The sequence below is a fragment of the Aythya ferina genome, assembly GCF_964211825.1.
Source record: "Aythya ferina genome assembly, chromosome: 5".
In the NCBI taxonomy this organism is placed as follows: domain Eukaryota; kingdom Metazoa; phylum Chordata; class Aves; order Anseriformes; family Anatidae; genus Aythya; species Aythya ferina.
This window is the reverse complement of record NC_140301.1, coordinates 31,729,466-31,746,420: the sequence shown is the minus strand read 5'-3', so window position 1 is coordinate 31,746,420 and position 16,955 is coordinate 31,729,466. Positions and strand designations below refer to the sequence as shown.

The window sequence follows — 16,955 nt, the reverse complement described above, 5'->3', positions numbered from 1 at the left end:
CAGGAAAAAAAATATGATTAAAAAAAATCCACATTCAAAATAAAACCACATAGCTCTTCTAGTACTGCTACCACCACCTATCACGTCTGCAAAGTGATATGAGAGTGGGATGGGCAGAAAGATAAATTACGGAGCATGAGGCTCTGCTCCCTGAGTGTTCTGACAGTGAGACTGCAGACAGAGTAGGAGGGAGCCAAAAATGCTTGCCAGAGACAGCCTGTGAATTTGCTGTTATTTCATCCATGAAAAAAAAAAAAAAAAGGAAAGCAGCTAACCTGAGCAATGCATCTGCTGCTGTGAAAAGATTAGAAAGGCACAGAACATACAGGACGCTGCTTCTGCTCAAAGCAAAAATGATTTTTTACTTCCTTCTCTTTTTCGGCTGTTGCTCGTCTGCACTCCGAATGGCAAGATCTCAGTTTGCAGGTTTTAGGAGAGTTTCCTACAACAGTTCCATGCAATGGCACAACTGAATTAATAACAAAAATAAATAAAAAAAGATAGATGTTTGCCTAATTTTCTCCACATGTGCTCTATTTTCTTTAGCATAAAACAATCCTAGACTAAATTCTGCAGAAATCCTTCGAAGGTTTAAGTAACTTGGATGTAATATAAGATGCTGGCATGAAGTCAAACCTGTCACACTGGCACAGACAGCGAATGAGAGAGCAGTTCTCAGTAGCAGTTCTTAAACACTCCTCTGTTGCCTTCTTTCTTCCCCTGTTCCTTGCTGCTGGGAGAGACTTGGTCTAAGGCACATGAAGTTCTGGGAAAACAGGATCCAGTAATTATGGGATGACAGGAGCTGCTCTATACACACATTTTGCAGATGTACAACAGCAAAATGCATGTGACTTGACATGAGTGTTGCCTTGAACATAGCAGTCAGAAGAAACACAAGGGGTGGAGAGATTGCTTACATTTCTTTGCCTGATGGGAATTATTTTTGAATGCATGTTTGCTGCTGTCCATTCTCAAAGCATCAAATGACAAAATTCCCATTGGGAAAGTGGTTTGGGAGTTTTCAATTGATGTCTTGGCTGAATACTTTTTGAAACCACATTTGAAAGGGCTCCTTTCCTACCCTCCTGCCTATCTCCCTAGGGAGCAAGTCTGCGTCACTATGCAGCCATAATTTAACTCCATATAGTAGTAACAGAGCTCTGTCCAAACATAATAGATTCCCCTTCCAATTGTTCTTCAAATGCAGAGAAATAAAATACAAAGCGTGAGCTGAAAGACCTCAGTTCACTGTCCAATTGTATTTATTGATCCATGAGGTAGATGGCAGCACCTGCAAAAGACAGCTTTGTAGTTCTTGATATTCCTCCCTCATTCAGATGGGAGTTTGGCAGCTCAGGAATAACCTGTTTGAAGAATTATGACACAGAGGGACGAGAGAATAAAAGAAATACAGGAATTTCAGCTGTAGATGAATCAAAATAGCATTGGTATTTCGTTTCAGGGCCAGGCTGATGCACTGCATATTAAGGAAGGAGTAGAAGGAGTAGAATCCAGAAGGCAATTCCTTTCTGTTCCTCCACAAAAAACAGAAAATGGTCCTCTTCTTGCAATAATTTTCTTTACTGGTTCCATTCCATAAATTCTTCAAAAGATACAGTTTAATTTGTATGCCAACTTGTAGTCCCTGGCTTTTCATCAGTGCAATTTCCTAACCTTGCATCCCGCTGTATTTATACTCACTGTGGATTGACACTACCCTGGACTTTGAGGTGATCACCAATATTTCCAGGTCTCAAAGCAGTAAAACTGACTTAAAGTCAGCAAAATGTGATTCAAAATGAGCGGGGAGCAGTGGAATTTGTGAAGTATGGTTTAGATGTGCTTTCACTAATACTCCCCGGTTTGGAGGCAAGCTGATGTTCCTGGGCAGCTGCCTAAAAAACCAAGATGGCAAGAATGGACATGACAGGAATGAGTCATCATGATGGAAGAAAATAATTCCTGAAAGGAAAGCTGTTCACAATATTGGCCTAATTAGCGCATCCAGGAGTAGTGTGTGTTGAAACTCATCCTGAATGCTCACAGCTCATTGAGGATCTCTTCGTTTGCATCTTTGGAGATGAACAAATTCAGTATTTCCTATTCCCACCTAACTGCACTTACACATTTTCTGGGCTAAATCTAAGGACCAAACCATAAAAGTCTCTTCTAGACACTGCAATAGCTTGGTGATAGTAGGGACAGAGTCAGTGAAGGAGACATATGGCTGACTGTGATACCCAGATTACCAGTTTAGGAATCCATGGTGTTCTGAAATTTCCCTTGTAAACTTCAGGTAGATACTTGGTCACTAATTTCAATTTCAGAGACATTTGTGTATATGGTGTATGCCGCTGTGACTTACTTTTCTGTTTTAGACCAGTAACTCTGTCAGCATGCAACTGTAATTCTTGTCATGCACGTACCTCTCACAAAAGCAATAGTTCTTCAATCTGTTGTAATCTCCAGAGGATTAAATATAAACAGAAATGATAAACAAAAGCATTTATGAGTCTTCTTTCCATAGCTAGCGCATTCTTTCCAACCTCAGCATTCTTTTTTTAATTTTTTTTATTATTTTTAAAATTGGTTGCAGAGAGTAGTGGAAGGAACATAAGGAGCATACAATGATTGTGGCTCCCCTATTCTCTACACCTGCACAGACGAGACCAGTTTGTCATCATGCCTCTATGTTTATTTTCTTGTCATTCTCCATGACCACAAAATGCTGTCTGTGCAAAGGGATGCTGGGAGGGACAGCCCATCCACACCTTAACTGCTCTACTTTTTGAGCATTTACCCACAATGAGAACAACTGAGTACCCAGATGCTTGGAATTTCTTAGAGAAAATGCTACTAGAGAAATATTCTGACACCAAAGCTGCCCATTATGTTTCTCAAGGTCACAGTCTTCATTCTCAGGCTTTGCTTTGGCTGAAGAAACTTGTGGTAGAGTCAGACTGTGGCTGATCCCACCATGAGAATTTACCCAGTCTATGATGAAAACCCTTTTTTTTGTGTCAGTCTACCTCACAGCATACAGCAACAGTAAATTCACCTGAACAAAAAAGTAATGTGAACTGTAGGTTACCTGTACAGATGATGCTGGGAGCATACTGAAATTGCCAGGTGCAACCCTTTTAATGTAAGTGTAATATAGTCTTTCACAATCAGGACTCTTGACTGAGGGTGAGAAGAAACACTAGCCCATAGCAGTTATGGTATGTATTTACCTCTGAGGTATGTACAGCAAAGCAGATGCCATAGTCACAGTGCCTCTGCATGCTAGCTGATCATGTTTCACTATAAGAGAAAGAATGCAGGTGCCAAAATTTTATGGAGTTTACTTTTTTCCTGAGGATGCTGCCCATATAGGAGTTTAGCAATGTCATGTCACTGCTTGGAAGGGAATTGAGAGAGATATAATACAAATAGTGCCATTTGTTAATAAGTAACAACTAAACATTTTTACTTGACAGAACTATGTATTATTTTATTTCAGGAACCTGAAGATAGGTTAAATTCTCTTGCTTTCACATCCCAGCACAAACTCAGAATGCAGAATGTATTTGCCAAGCATTCCACTTGTAGGGAATCATAAAGATATGTAGTTCCTACAAGCAACAAGAAACAGAAGGCGGCTCCAAGCTCATGTGCCCCAAAGGGTTAAGAATGGGCATGGCACAGTTCAGTGCAATTTTCCAAACGGTTTAGTGTCAGTGGCAAAGCACTGGTGGGAATCAGAGAAAATTCAGCAGAAACAGAAAAACACTATTTTATGCTGCAAGTGGTCTTGTAGAACTAAGAACGATTTGTCTGGAATAAGAAATGATGTTGAGATACAAACTCCTTCAGCTTTGCTTCAACCCTTCAGTTCGGCAACCTTCATCACATCAATATCATTTGTAAGCCAAGTTTCAACACAGTTACAGCAATCTATCAACTAATGAATTTGCACGGAGTGACTGGAAAGGACACTTGATTTCTGTGCTCCCAGTTTTGTAACAACAAACGTCAGAACTCTAGATGAAACTATTTAGATAGCTCCCATGAAGCCAGGGAAGTTCAAGAAAGAGGAAAGACACTTGAATATTGGTGAGAAATATACTTCACTTCAAGAGCAGCAAAATGATCATACAAAGAATATCTTGCTGGCTTTGCATTAACTATATCAACCCTCTTTTCATGAGAGGCCTTTTCCCACTAGTTCATCTTTCTCTACTACATCAAACAGAAACTACTATTCCTCATGGTCAAATTCTTTCATAGTTGTTCTCCACACTGTTATCAACTCCCTTGCAGACTGAGAAGTCAGTTCCTTCCTGTTCCTGGATTAACTCTGTCAACATCCATTTTGAATTAGTTACGTTTCCCCAGCACTTTCAGCCTGAGAGGAGGTTTCCAGCAACACCTGCAAAGCAATCTTTTTTGTCCTTTTTCAGACCCTCTTTACAATTCCCCCCCCCTCCCTTTTTTTTCCTGCAGCCTACAAAACAATATCCCAGTGATTAAGCAGTTGGTATACTAAGATCTCTCCAAAGCTGACTAATACTGGACCGTTGTCTCCCTCTTCTGTCTTATATGTTAGCTCTGACATTTATTTGCAATTAGTTAGCTTTGAGGGAAGGACTATATTTTTGTTTCTATTCCCCACCCCATAAGAAAGGGGCTTCTTGGTAAATTGCTAGTCTCCAGATACCATAATGCAAGTAACAACAAACAGTGTCTTGTCTATACACAGACCCAAGAATTTTAAGTGGTAGAATTTTAAGTGGCACAATAATGTCTCTTTTAGTCTGGAAGAGTTTGAAAGCCAAGTCTAACTTCTTGTTTCAAGTTTACAATTCACATACCTCTTGTGAGTTCAGAAGCTTGTCCAGGTGATTCCAATCCTTGTAGAACATTTGTTCTTGATGTACTTTCTCCAGCCACTTCTTCTTCTGTTTCCACTCACTGTATACATTCTCCTTCTCTTCCAACAGAGACTGTAGCTTCTGCTGAATCTGAAAACAATTTCCAAAGAAAGACTCATGTTGGTCTTTATACCCCATGGAGGAGGGTAAAATGGTAGGAAAAGGATCAAGTGGAGTGTTGGATAAACTCCTAAAATTTCACCAAAGTTATCAAACAAAGAAAAATTGAACAAGTTCCAGCACTTGTATTTGGGCAGAGAGATAATCAGATAGGTGCCTCATCTCAGGAACATAGGAATGACTGTTACAGCATACATAGTAGTACAAGCCAAGAAGAAACAAAGGTGACTGTTTCTCAAGTGTACCTTCTGGAATCAAATCCTACTTCTCCCTTATCTTTAGTCATAACAGTGCAATTATAGCCCTTCAAATTGGGATAGGACAGATAATTAAATAAATTGTGTATATAACATATTATTCTATATTCTGCTAATATATATCTCAACCTTAGAATTTTTCAGCTTTCAAACTCTGTATATCCACAGATCTTATATAAATGATTATCTCTGCATTTTGTCTACAGGCAAACTAGATTCCTAGTTACTACAGTTATACATTGCAGCATTCCATGAATTTTCAGGATTTGTCAGATGGAAGAATAATTTGCATGAACTCCACAGTCTGCTGAGGATATTCAAGTGATGTTATTGAATTGCTTGGGAGAAATAATCCAGTAGAAATAATATTATGAGAATTTTAGAAGCTGTCTGTAATGAGTAAATGAGCATTTTGATTTCCATTTTTTATGTCAGGGGAGTTAATACACCAGCATAAATGCTACTACAGAAAATATTCCAACTGTTTTAACTCTCTAATATGCGTATTTTCATTTTTTGTTTGACAGGTCTTTGTCTAGTCTGTCTGGTATGGATTTAGAACTGTGATATGAAACAGTATTTGTGTGAAAACCCAGTTTGGGAAGTGTGTAGATTTATCTCCACTGCTCAGAACATACCAAGCTTCTTCAGTAAGCCCAGCTTTGCTGTGGTGGGCCCTCAGGAGATGTTAGTACTCATCTACTGGTAAGGTAGAAAATGGAACAGATGTTTCTTTGCCCAACATAATTAACACACTATGGCAAATGTAGGTCATGCATATTAATATATGTGAGTGCATACATGCATTTGCTTACAGTACTGTATAGTACAGAATGATAGTTACAGTTGTGTTGAGCAGCTGAATGTGTTTGACTTTGAACTCAAAGGAGTTTCAATTACCTCTTTTGATCCTATTTCCTCATCCTGCAAGAGTGACTGTCCTAGCTGTACAACATGGTTATACTTCTCTTCTCGTGCTTCAATCTCTGACAGTAGCTGTTGATGCTGGGTAAGTCTCAGGCTGCTAGTAGATAGGTCCCGAATAGTCTCCTTGGCTCTCATTTCCCTTATTATTTCTGCTGTCCATGAGAAATAGTCCCACACCTGGAATCCAAGAAAATGTGAAAGTTGAGGTTAGATCTCAAGCTTGGGTTATCAGACAAGAAAATCATAGCCTGATCATTATAAGTGAATAAAATGTAATAAAATTACAGAAATTAAAGAAAATATTTAATTAGGACTTATAACACTGCTATGAACTTCAGCAAGGGAGGATAAAATGACTGTAGTAATTTCTATGTACCGTATTAAAAGAAATGATTTGTAACATCATAATCATACTGTATTGTATCACATCAGTGACAACATTATAACATTTATTGCCCTTCAGTCTATCATTTCTTAAGCATTTCTCACTTTTATTATTATTTATTCTCGCATTTAATAAATAAAATTTATTTATTAATGGGCTAATACAAGTCCATTCAAAACTCAGATAGTAAACATATTCAAAAATAAAAGAGAGAATTAGAATTTTCAAGTGAAAAACAAAAGGAGCACATTAATAAAGGTGAAAAAAAGGCATGTTACATTTCAGAAAAAAATATTTATGCATATCAGGTATGCAGATTTAGCTCCTGGCTTGTGGAACTACGACAGATTCAAATAGGAACTCAATTCTGGAAGGAAAAAGGATATAGTGCTAGTTTACATTCAAAATATGATGAACCAATAAACACATTTTTGGTATCTTAAAATATCTGAACTATTCAGCTGAAGTAATTATGACCAAGAAAATTCTTTAACAAACCCCTGAGAACTATATTTGGATTGCAACTGACAAAACTTGTGCAAGTAAAAATAATTTGACATTTTTGGTGAGCTTTTTTTTTGTACTTGATTTATAGCACTTTCATCAGCCCACTTTCTTTTGGTATCTCATTTGACTCTGTAACAGATGCTGTGCCTTTACGTATCACTTCATTAAAAAAAACAAAACAGGAATGAAAGGAGCTGTATGGTAGATTGTATGGAATGATTTAGTTTAAATTTCATTCTAATTTGTGTTTGGATTAGTTGATTTGATTCTTAGGTGGTAAATGGTCTTTTAGTTTCTCAGTGTATTTTAGAAGACTGTTACAGACAGGAAGTTCTGAAGGAAAACGCTCTTTTAGAGCTAAAAATTTCGCTTGTGAATAGTTGCTGGCTTTTCCACTGAAGTAAAATACATAATGGAAATGGCTTCTTGCCTATTCCATTTTACCAATGGATTTTATCTCTATCATTAAAATCAGGTACAGCTCAAAGCTGGTAGGGAAGCACCCACACAGGAAGGAAATAGTTTCAGAAAAGTACCACAAAATTGAACTTGGCCAAATTGGGGATTCTGAAAATTTAGGCTTTAAGCCAGGATCTTTACCTAAAGCCAGGGAACACCTATACTCCATGACTTCCTAGTGACTACGGTCCTTTCGAAGGGGCCCACATAGTGCACATGTTGGTGTCATTTTGACTTACAGAACTGTAATTCATGCACAGCTCAATGTCACTGAACACGCTGACAGTGCACTTGGCACAGTGCAAATGTCTAAGACTCTTTGAGATCTAAGCTAAGCATTTTGAAAAAAAATCCACACATCTCAGAATACTTAATGCAAATGAACTAGTCAAGAGCCAACTAGACATTATTGGACTAGCAATGCCAGCAATATTTAAGGATAGACACAGCATCAGTCCACAGGAAACTCCTAAGCAGAGAGTGACTGACACTGTGCAAATCCTAACACAGATCTCAGAAGAGAAGCCTTAGACCATTCAGAAACACTTTGAGTCTACATCTGAATTCTGATTCCTTGACAGAGTTTCTTGTAATATTTGATGCCCTCCTGCTGTTACTGTATGCTGTCAGTAAGGACCAGCTTTGCTCTTTAATCAGAGCAAGATCATACTTGATGGGATGTAAGGAGGTACAGTAGATGATTATGCAGAACTCTTACTCCATGGAAAAACTTGATTTATGATCTGCTTTTTAATCTATGTACAACTTCATAAAAAAAAAGACCCATGGACTGTGTATGAAATATATCAATAAAAAAATATCAATGACAAAAACTGGCCAGCTGTCCCTAACATTATCAAAGCTTGTCGACCTCTTGGCACAGCCGGAAGAGGAAAGGCAGCAAAGATGCCTCTATGTGCTCAATTATTTGGGGGACTGTTCTACAGTAGAGCTGCACTAACCTACCCTTTATTGCTGCTGTGACTCTTAGAGCCATTATAAATGGCTACATGATCCTGCCTTGTCACATCTAGACAGAAGGATGAGACCACCAAATTTGCCAAATCAGCTCTTCATTTCCTCAAGAATTATTGCTGGGAAATGTGAAAATTGAGAGCATCATGAGTATTTCTTGCCAGCAGACTGACAACAAAGAGACAGGGAGATACCTGAGGCATAGCTCTAGGCACGTCACTAGAAGTGTAGTCACCTGGTTTTGTCATTTTGTAGCCTTCTCTGTTAAACACTGATGGATTTGTATATTTTTTTAAGTATACTCACTGATACAGGGTTAAGAACACATGATGAAAGGACACACTTTGCCAGAGTAAGAAATAGGTTATAGGTTTGCCATTCAGATAGGATTCATCACAGATTTCAGGCAAAATTTAAATTAAAAGTGTTTGTATTTTGTGTGGTTCCAGCAATAACAGAGTACCCCTACCTATAGGATATTTTGTATTGGAAGTGAATGAGTAAGTTTATGACATTAATTATGAAAGAAATCAATACCAAAGTGAACTTTGAGTAGCTCTATTTTAATGAATAAATCCATTAAGGTCCACCTCCTGATCAGGATGCTCCCAGAATGCATATTAGTAGAAGTTTGCCTTGTTCTTACTGTCTTCCTTAGGTCACTATCAGAAAGATGATGATGGACAAATAAGCCTTTCAACTACATCAGTAGAGCTATTGTAATTTTTCTTAAGTCTTATTCATTTTATCTCTTCCTTGACAGTTCTGCACAGGATAATGAAGTCATAATGGTTAAAAAACAAAGAAAAAAATCCTCAAGAAAAAAAAAAAAAAGAGTTCCAAAAGTGCATCCTTTATCTCTAATCCTCTAACCACACAATGTATTCGTGGATGAAATAGGACAGGTAATGCTGGTTTTCAACACTTTTAAGAGATTTAAAGTGGATTAACTTTGTGTGCAGAAACCTCTTGTGTTAACAAAAGCATCAAGTCCAGTCTCATAGTAGTCTTAATCCCAGCTCACAATCATAAAATGAATTTATGTGAAGTTTTGTCAAAGTGAACTTATCCAGGTTATTCTCTGCTTTCCAGCAAACATGGAAACAGAATGCAAATTGCCAAAGGCAGCTTTAATTGACATCAATGTTACACCTGGAATGGTTCAAGAATATGGGGAAAGCAAAAGTATTCTAGAAATCTACATTAGCAATTCCTTCACCCCCATATGAAGACAGGAACAGAATATCCAGCATTAATATGAAAAAGGATTGGCTTTTTTTCCCCATATCATATATGGTATTTAATTAAAGAGGACACCCTTGCTGTTTTGGGAGCTGGCACTGTAATACCTGTACCAATAACTTACTAGTGTACCCATGATTGACACGTTGACGGCAGTCTTCCCCATGTACAAAGGGACAAAAGATAGAAGTGCTTACTAGTGCCTGAAATTGGTAAAGCTTGTGTGCTTTTTCCAGAAGTTTCTTACGCAGTTCCACTTTAGATTTCAGAGCCTTCCAGTTGGTCACTATTGCCTGCTGCTTTGCCTTCAGGTCAGCTACCTGCTTCTTTGAGCAATGGGTCAGCACATGATCTGCAGAATGGATCAGCTCCTGCAGCTATACAGAGAGAAGAAAGAAGAGGGTAGGAAAGAGAGTTCCAATACTAGGAAAATTGTGATAAGGGATTTGTTAATTATACATTAAATTACAATTCAAGCCACATTCTCTGACCTAAATTTTCTCATGTTGAACAGAAGTATCCCTAGCTTCAGTTCTGTGGAATAACAGTGACATCCAGTGTTTGCTATGGCTCATCACAACTGTGATTTTTCAATTAGACAGATACATTCACTCTCTTTTTTTTTTTTTTTTTTTTTAATCATAGTTAATATATGAGCAATGCAAATAATAGATACCTATACCATGACAGTATAGATTAACTGTAACTACATTCTGTTCATGCTCATCTCATGCTCTTTTACCTTTAAAAGAAAGAAGCAGCTGGTGGTATCAATTTTAGCATTATCTGCAGCATGGCCAAGAGATGCGGCCAGTGATGCTGGGATAGCTACTTCAGTAATCTCAGTATAACACACGCTGTGTTAACTACAGCATTACATTTGCAAAACAAAGGGGTAAATAGAAATGTATACTAATTTCATTGGTATAGTTAAAGCTATGCAAGTCACCTAGATACAAGGAAGATTTCTAAGCAACACGAGCTGAAATTTTTCATAAATTTGTGCAACAAGCCTTATCCTTCTTTTCTTTCTCACATTCCCGCTCCTAACCCACTAAACTTGCTGAAATTTTCAGACTGTTGCCCCGTCCTTCTTTCTGTAATCCTCTATAGTCAATTAACACATTCTGTGTTCAATCAGTCTCTCTACTTATTAAACAGATTCTGGATTTTCCCCTGTAATCACCTGGAATGCTTTGAACAAGGTGGTACACATCATAAAGCTTGGTATAATCATACATTTCAAATAGCATCAAAAACATCCTTGTGAATCACTGCAACAGTCAGCACTTGCTATAATTTGTCCCTTATTTGTAAGGTTTTAAATGACCTACTTTATCATTGCCCACAGACTTTGAACATATTAAAGAAGCGGGAGGCTCTGAGAAAGGGCCTTAGGGTTTGCCAGGCTTTTATAGATAAGTTCATAAATGTAAGTACTTGTTATGTTATGATTGTCTTGGAAACCTGGATTTTGGATACACATTAAAGGCCACAGATTTCTTTCTTACCTGCTGTTCATTCCCAAGGAGCTCATGCTCCAGTGCCACATGGTTCCGGAGCTGGGTTTGCACACCTCTCATATCCTTAGCAATACCATCTGGAATACTTTTGGACTTCTCCTAGCAAGGATTAAAATCAAAGCAAGCTTTGTTAGTTACTACTTATAGGTAAAACACATAGAGGTCTACTTCAGTTACTCTGTGTATGCATACTGCACTGATAAGGATTACCCTTCTGGGTTACTTTTACGAGAACTGTAAAAGGAAACCATTAGGGTTCTGTCCTAGCACATCTGTCCTAGTAACTCCCTGGTAAGCATCTCAGTGATTATGCTACTCAGCTTCACTGTGAGAGATGAAGGTTCAAGTCCTTCCTTGGTCAAGCAATACAAGAGAATGTCTTACAGGCTTGGGGTTGTGAATCAATCTTGAATAGCCACTGCAGAGACATATAGTGAGTTCTTAAAGTAACATTGACAGATGGTAGTTTCGGGCCATTCTTTGGGACACAGGTGGTCTATCTGTGAACCATCTTCAGATAAAAATTCAGTTATACTCATCCAGGAAAGATAAGTTAAAAATTGAATACATGCAAAGAAGGATTATTTTAAAGACGAGAGAAACTGCATGATCATCACACAAGAGGAGACTTAAGCATTTCTTTAGCTTAACAAAGGTTCTCGGGGAGGATTTAGCTGTTACACAGACATGCACTGGAAATGCTTCAAGCAAAGAAAAAAAAAACAACAACAAAAAAATGCATTTCAGCTGGTGGACAACGCTGTCACTAGAATAAAATGGTTGAAAACTTGCTCCAGGTCCATTTAGATGCAAATTAGAAGAACATTTCTAACTACTGGGGAAGTGAATTTCTGTAACAGAATCACAGGCTTGTTTGGGGTACCAACAATGCGTACTGGTAAGGTGCTGTAAAAGGAGATGCATGTTGTAGTTGCCTATTGACAGCACGGCAGTTGGTCACCTAAGAGAGATCTACTACTATATTCCTACAAGAAAAGGCATTCCCCGCTAGGCATCTGAGCAGGGAACACAGGAATGGATGGGCATGACTGAATTTTTCTCCCTCTCAGCAATGAAGTTTATTAACAGGGTGTGACACAAGAAGTGCATAGTGTTTACCTGGGACAAATCCAGAATAGGGATAAACCAGGAGTTGGTTTCTGGAGTGTTTCTGAACTGTCACTTGTTACAACTACAGAATTAACTACTTCATTATTACAGTTAAATACGTGCAAGGTTCTGAAAACCTCAGCTGGTATATAGGAGAATACATTATATTTGATTTTCCATTCATAACAGGGAAAGAAAACAGGAATAACATTGTTGAATAGGGTAGCCTTTGCCAGTACAAGCAAGTGGAAAATCTACTGCACTTAACCCAGCAAAGCTCTGTTACCTTGTGAACAGTGGAAGCTCTGTTGGATTGCCTCCTCCTACACCCACCCGCATTAGGGAAACCACACCTCTCAGTACAGCAAGGATGTGGTTTCTCTCCAGAAATTCTCAGATAAAACAGAGGTCTGAAGATTTTCATTGGGACTTTGCCCGCCCCCGTCCTCATTTTCATACTGGGAGTCTAAAATTATTACCAGTACTGACCACTAGAACAAGAATAAAAGAACTCATTTTTGCCATATCTTTGCATTGTCACATGACTGCCTGACATCCTTCCAAGTTAATGTTGCTGTAAACCAGACCAATGCCTTTTCCACTGGAGAGTTCTTTCTTCAGCACGTAAAGCTACAATGGTGTACAAAGAAGAACAGTGAGGCACTAAACAGTTTCTTAGTCAGGCTTGATGACTGAAAACAACATTACTATATGCATTGCAATGAGAGACAACTTCAAGCATTGGTCTTCTTGGCTTCTGCCACAGACCTGCAACTATAGCTGTACTCAGTTTCACCAGTGTTTCTCCTAAGGTGACCAGTCAGGTGCTTAAAAATTACCCAAGAATTATTTTTGAGCACTTTGAGTAATCGAACAGTTTTCTTACAAATATTTTTAGAAGGCAGCAGTAAGCATGCTGAGAAACTTAAGAATACTCCACAAACTAAGCTGAAATGTGGGTTCTTGTTATGAGAGACTTCACCAATATTTTTTACCTCAATATGGGTCAGAGCATCTGTCAGATCTTGGTAACACTTGTGAATCACCTCGGCATCTTTCAGCCGCTCACCTCGTAATCTGGTAATTTCCAACAGCTCCTCCCAGGAGTTCCTAGGAAGGAATAAGGGGAAAAAGAACACATGTAAGACATGAAAGCTCGAAGTAAAGGAGATTCATGGTCTGAAGAAAGACTAAGAACAAGTTCTCCTCTTATTTTTTCAGTCCTGCTATTAAATTCTGTTGAAGTGATTTTGTCATCCTACTTTGTCATGCTACTCTTCCCATGTCCTCCTATCTGCTCCAGGCACTTAAATTGATGCCTACATAAGGGCACCCCTCTTCAATATGCTCTTCAGGTTTTATATGCTACAGCCTTTTGCAGCAATATCGGAGAAGGGGAGAAAGATAGTGGGAAGAAAAACTCCTGAATGAAGCACATGCATGAAGCTCTAAAGATGCATACAACAGCTCCTCAACTACATGAAGCTGCCTCCCTAAAACTGCCACACCAACCTGGATGCCGAATGGATGACTGAATCAGGTTCTCTTTTGATTTCTACTGCCACGGCTTAGTACCATGCTCAGTTCTACAACTGACACAGCAGGATTTAGAGGACTGAATCAGACCCAACTACTTGTTCATCTTTTTCCTTTGGGCCAGCTTGGACCAATGCCAAACATAATGGGCTCAGAACATCTTAACAGCTGCAGAGCAGTTATGGGATTCAAGCTCAAAAGTTAAAAGCAATAAAGATTCAACTGAACACCCAGACCTACACTTAGGTGATCCTGTTTCAAAGGGCAAAGGAAGTTCACTCATCCCTTGTTTGCAAAGCATCTCCAATGCAGTTTGTGAGAAGGCAAATCAGCAAATAGATAATGTCTGAATTATAGTAGCTTATTTTTAAATGAAGCATGGCAACCATTCTCTGTCAAGTGAGCAAACTACTTATTTTACAATTAGAGAACTGGGTGGATGTGCCTTTTTCTTATTTCTTCTCACTTCATTCTCAAGAGTGAACTGAAAGGACAAAGCATTATAGAGTTAACACAAGTCTCCTACCTTAGTTCTTTCTGCTTCTGACGGATTTCACGGGACTCAGAATGCCCAGAGTTTAGCAAGCTTTCTGCCAGCTGCTGGCAAGTCACAACTCTTTTCCCAGCTGCTTCCAATTGGTGTTGGAATGTGTTATATTTGGCACAAAGTTGCTTTTGAAGAAAAACAACAACAACAAAGGTATTTTGAGAGTTGTTTTTTCCAAAACATATCTGCTCAGCTGTCACAGAAACAAGTAATAAGCTGACCATATTCAGAGATAGAGAAACTGCAGAGGAGGATATCAATGACTGGATATTACCAGAGATTTTACCAAAGACCATGAGGAGCTACAGATTGTTAGCAAAACATGAAGTCTGTGATGCAGATACAAGTCAGAAACATGATTACCAGGGATAGCAATAAACTTTTTCAATGTACAATGAATTTCAATAAATAATACATTTTTACTTCATGAATGCATAAGCTTATTTAATACTTCAAGTGAATAATGTAGTCCAAGTTTAAGACTTAGGACACAACATATTTTGAAATAAATGTTAAAAATTAAGATTACAAATGGCTATTGACTTCTAGTGGACTGACTTTATACTAGTTTCTGCCATATGAAAAGGCATAGCTGTAGATATCCGTTCATTAGCACTTGTAATGAAAAAATCCGTAATGTATACCACATTTAAATATATGGTTATTAAAAATAGGTTTCCCTTTGGCATTTTACTGTGCAGTTGTTTCATGTAGTTCAGGTCCCACAGTAACAGGATGCAAGTACTAGCAGTGTTGTCTGCCTGTCATAACCAGTCAGTCCTTCCCACTCACCCTTCAACCTTTTCATTTCCTGTCTCCTAGTGATTTATACTTAATTCTTTCTTTGTCTTTTGAGTTTTCAAGGACAGCCTTAGAATCTTTTTAAAGTCTGACTGCATACATTTTGCTTGTTTTTAGATTGTTGCTCAAAAAACTCACCAAGACATGCTCATAATCATTTCCATAGTCTTCAGAGCTTGCTGCTTGTTTCTGCTGAGTGATCCAGTCCTGCAGATCTCCATATTCCCGTATGAACTCATGCAAGACAAGAGTCTCCTCCAGCTTTTTCCCTCTGTTGGGGGAACAAGACAAGGACAAGACAATACAATTAGATGGTGGGAATAAAAAGTGGAGGGCAATAAATAACTCTCTTCCCACTAATACCCAAAGCGTCTCATCAACAAAATTCACTGTCTCTAATAAAAGAGCTGACTTTGTTTCTCACAACTGGAAAGGATAGTTGTAGGATGACAGCTGTCAGCCAGGTCAGACTCACTGGCTGAAGTTTTCAGAAGAGTGCAGTACCTTGCTGAGCTCTCTCCCTGTTCAGTTTTGTTTGTTTGTTTTTAAATGAGAATACCTTTTTTTTTGAACCTGTCTTTCTAAAGATGGTTGTGTTACTTATGAAAATGAGAAGGAAATCTAACTAAAGTTGGTGCACCAGGAAGGCAAGTGCTATGAAAGACATTCTATGTAATTCAGCTCACATTACATATGCAGCAAAACTGCTGCAACTTGCTGCATATTTATGATTGCCCAGAGTATCTTATAATACAGCCTGACATACTACAGGCCTTACACAGCAAACAAAAATCTAATTTTCCATCTGTTAACACTGCCTTTCATTGTGCAAATATTCAAGCAAAGGTGAACCTGGCTTCCCTCTGTTTGAATCATAAATGTTCATCACAAGAGATGGAGCCCACTCAGAGTATCCATCCCACCAAGGGAAATGCAGACAGGAGGTACAAACCAGAGCACCAATAAGGCACCATGAGACCCAGATTAATGTTAAGCATGAAACAACACAGAACATTTCTGCATTCAACATACTCAAATATTTTATTATTTCTATTTCAGAGAAATAAAATTTATTTCTCTGAATGTCTAATTCACAGGAATTTCTATTCATGCTTCTACTTTTTAATTTGTAAACAAAATAGAAACAACAGGTAAAACATCAACATTACTGTGGACTGTGCATTACTATGCAGTGAAAGTCCTTAAACAAAACGTAGCACTTTTGCTTAGTAATAAAAAAAAGCTCATAGGTGCACAGAATTCAAATACAGAAATAAGCAATTCCTTGCATGCAATTAGAAAAAGGAGAGTTGATAGATATGATCAAAATTCTAGCAAAGTAACTGGAAATATTCTTTATTGACTTCAACAGGCTTTGAATCAAACCTAGGATCTAGGGGGCAATTTAGATTAGAGTCAGTTGCATATTTTCTAGTTCATACCTTGCTGCTGCTAGTTCCTGCAACTCCTGCAGTCTTGCGTGGACTTGCTGCTTTGGTGCATCAACCTCAACATGCTGGATAGAGCCCACAAGAGGAAGATTTTGGGCGCTTTCACTTAGTTCTTTCAGCAGGTTTTGGTAAACAGCAATCTCATGCTGCAGTGCCTGGCAGAGAGAAGAGTGGAATGAGAGCAACTTGTTCAAGAGTT

At 38.3% G+C, this 16,955-nt stretch overlaps 1 protein-coding gene across 1 annotated transcript in view; it reads right to left on the bottom strand.

Annotated features, from left to right (window-relative positions):
* The window catches only part of SPTBN5 (spectrin beta, non-erythrocytic 5), a 98,448-nt gene that overhangs the window by 47,828 nt on the left and 33,665 nt on the right, over positions 1-16,955 (bottom strand). Inside the window, exons 28-35 of the mRNA XM_084520933.1 lie at positions 16,748-16,911; positions 15,444-15,576; positions 14,484-14,629; positions 13,417-13,531; positions 11,300-11,410; positions 9,986-10,165; positions 6,194-6,397; positions 4,857-5,006 (exon numbers count right to left, since the gene is read on the bottom strand). Of these exons, the coding sequence (XP_084377059.1) occupies positions 4,857-5,006; positions 6,194-6,397; positions 9,986-10,165; positions 11,300-11,410; positions 13,417-13,531; positions 14,484-14,629; positions 15,444-15,576; positions 16,748-16,911 (1,203 nt within the window). The remainder of the gene's footprint in view (positions 1-4,856; positions 5,007-6,193; positions 6,398-9,985; positions 10,166-11,299; positions 11,411-13,416; positions 13,532-14,483; positions 14,630-15,443; positions 15,577-16,747; positions 16,912-16,955) is intronic.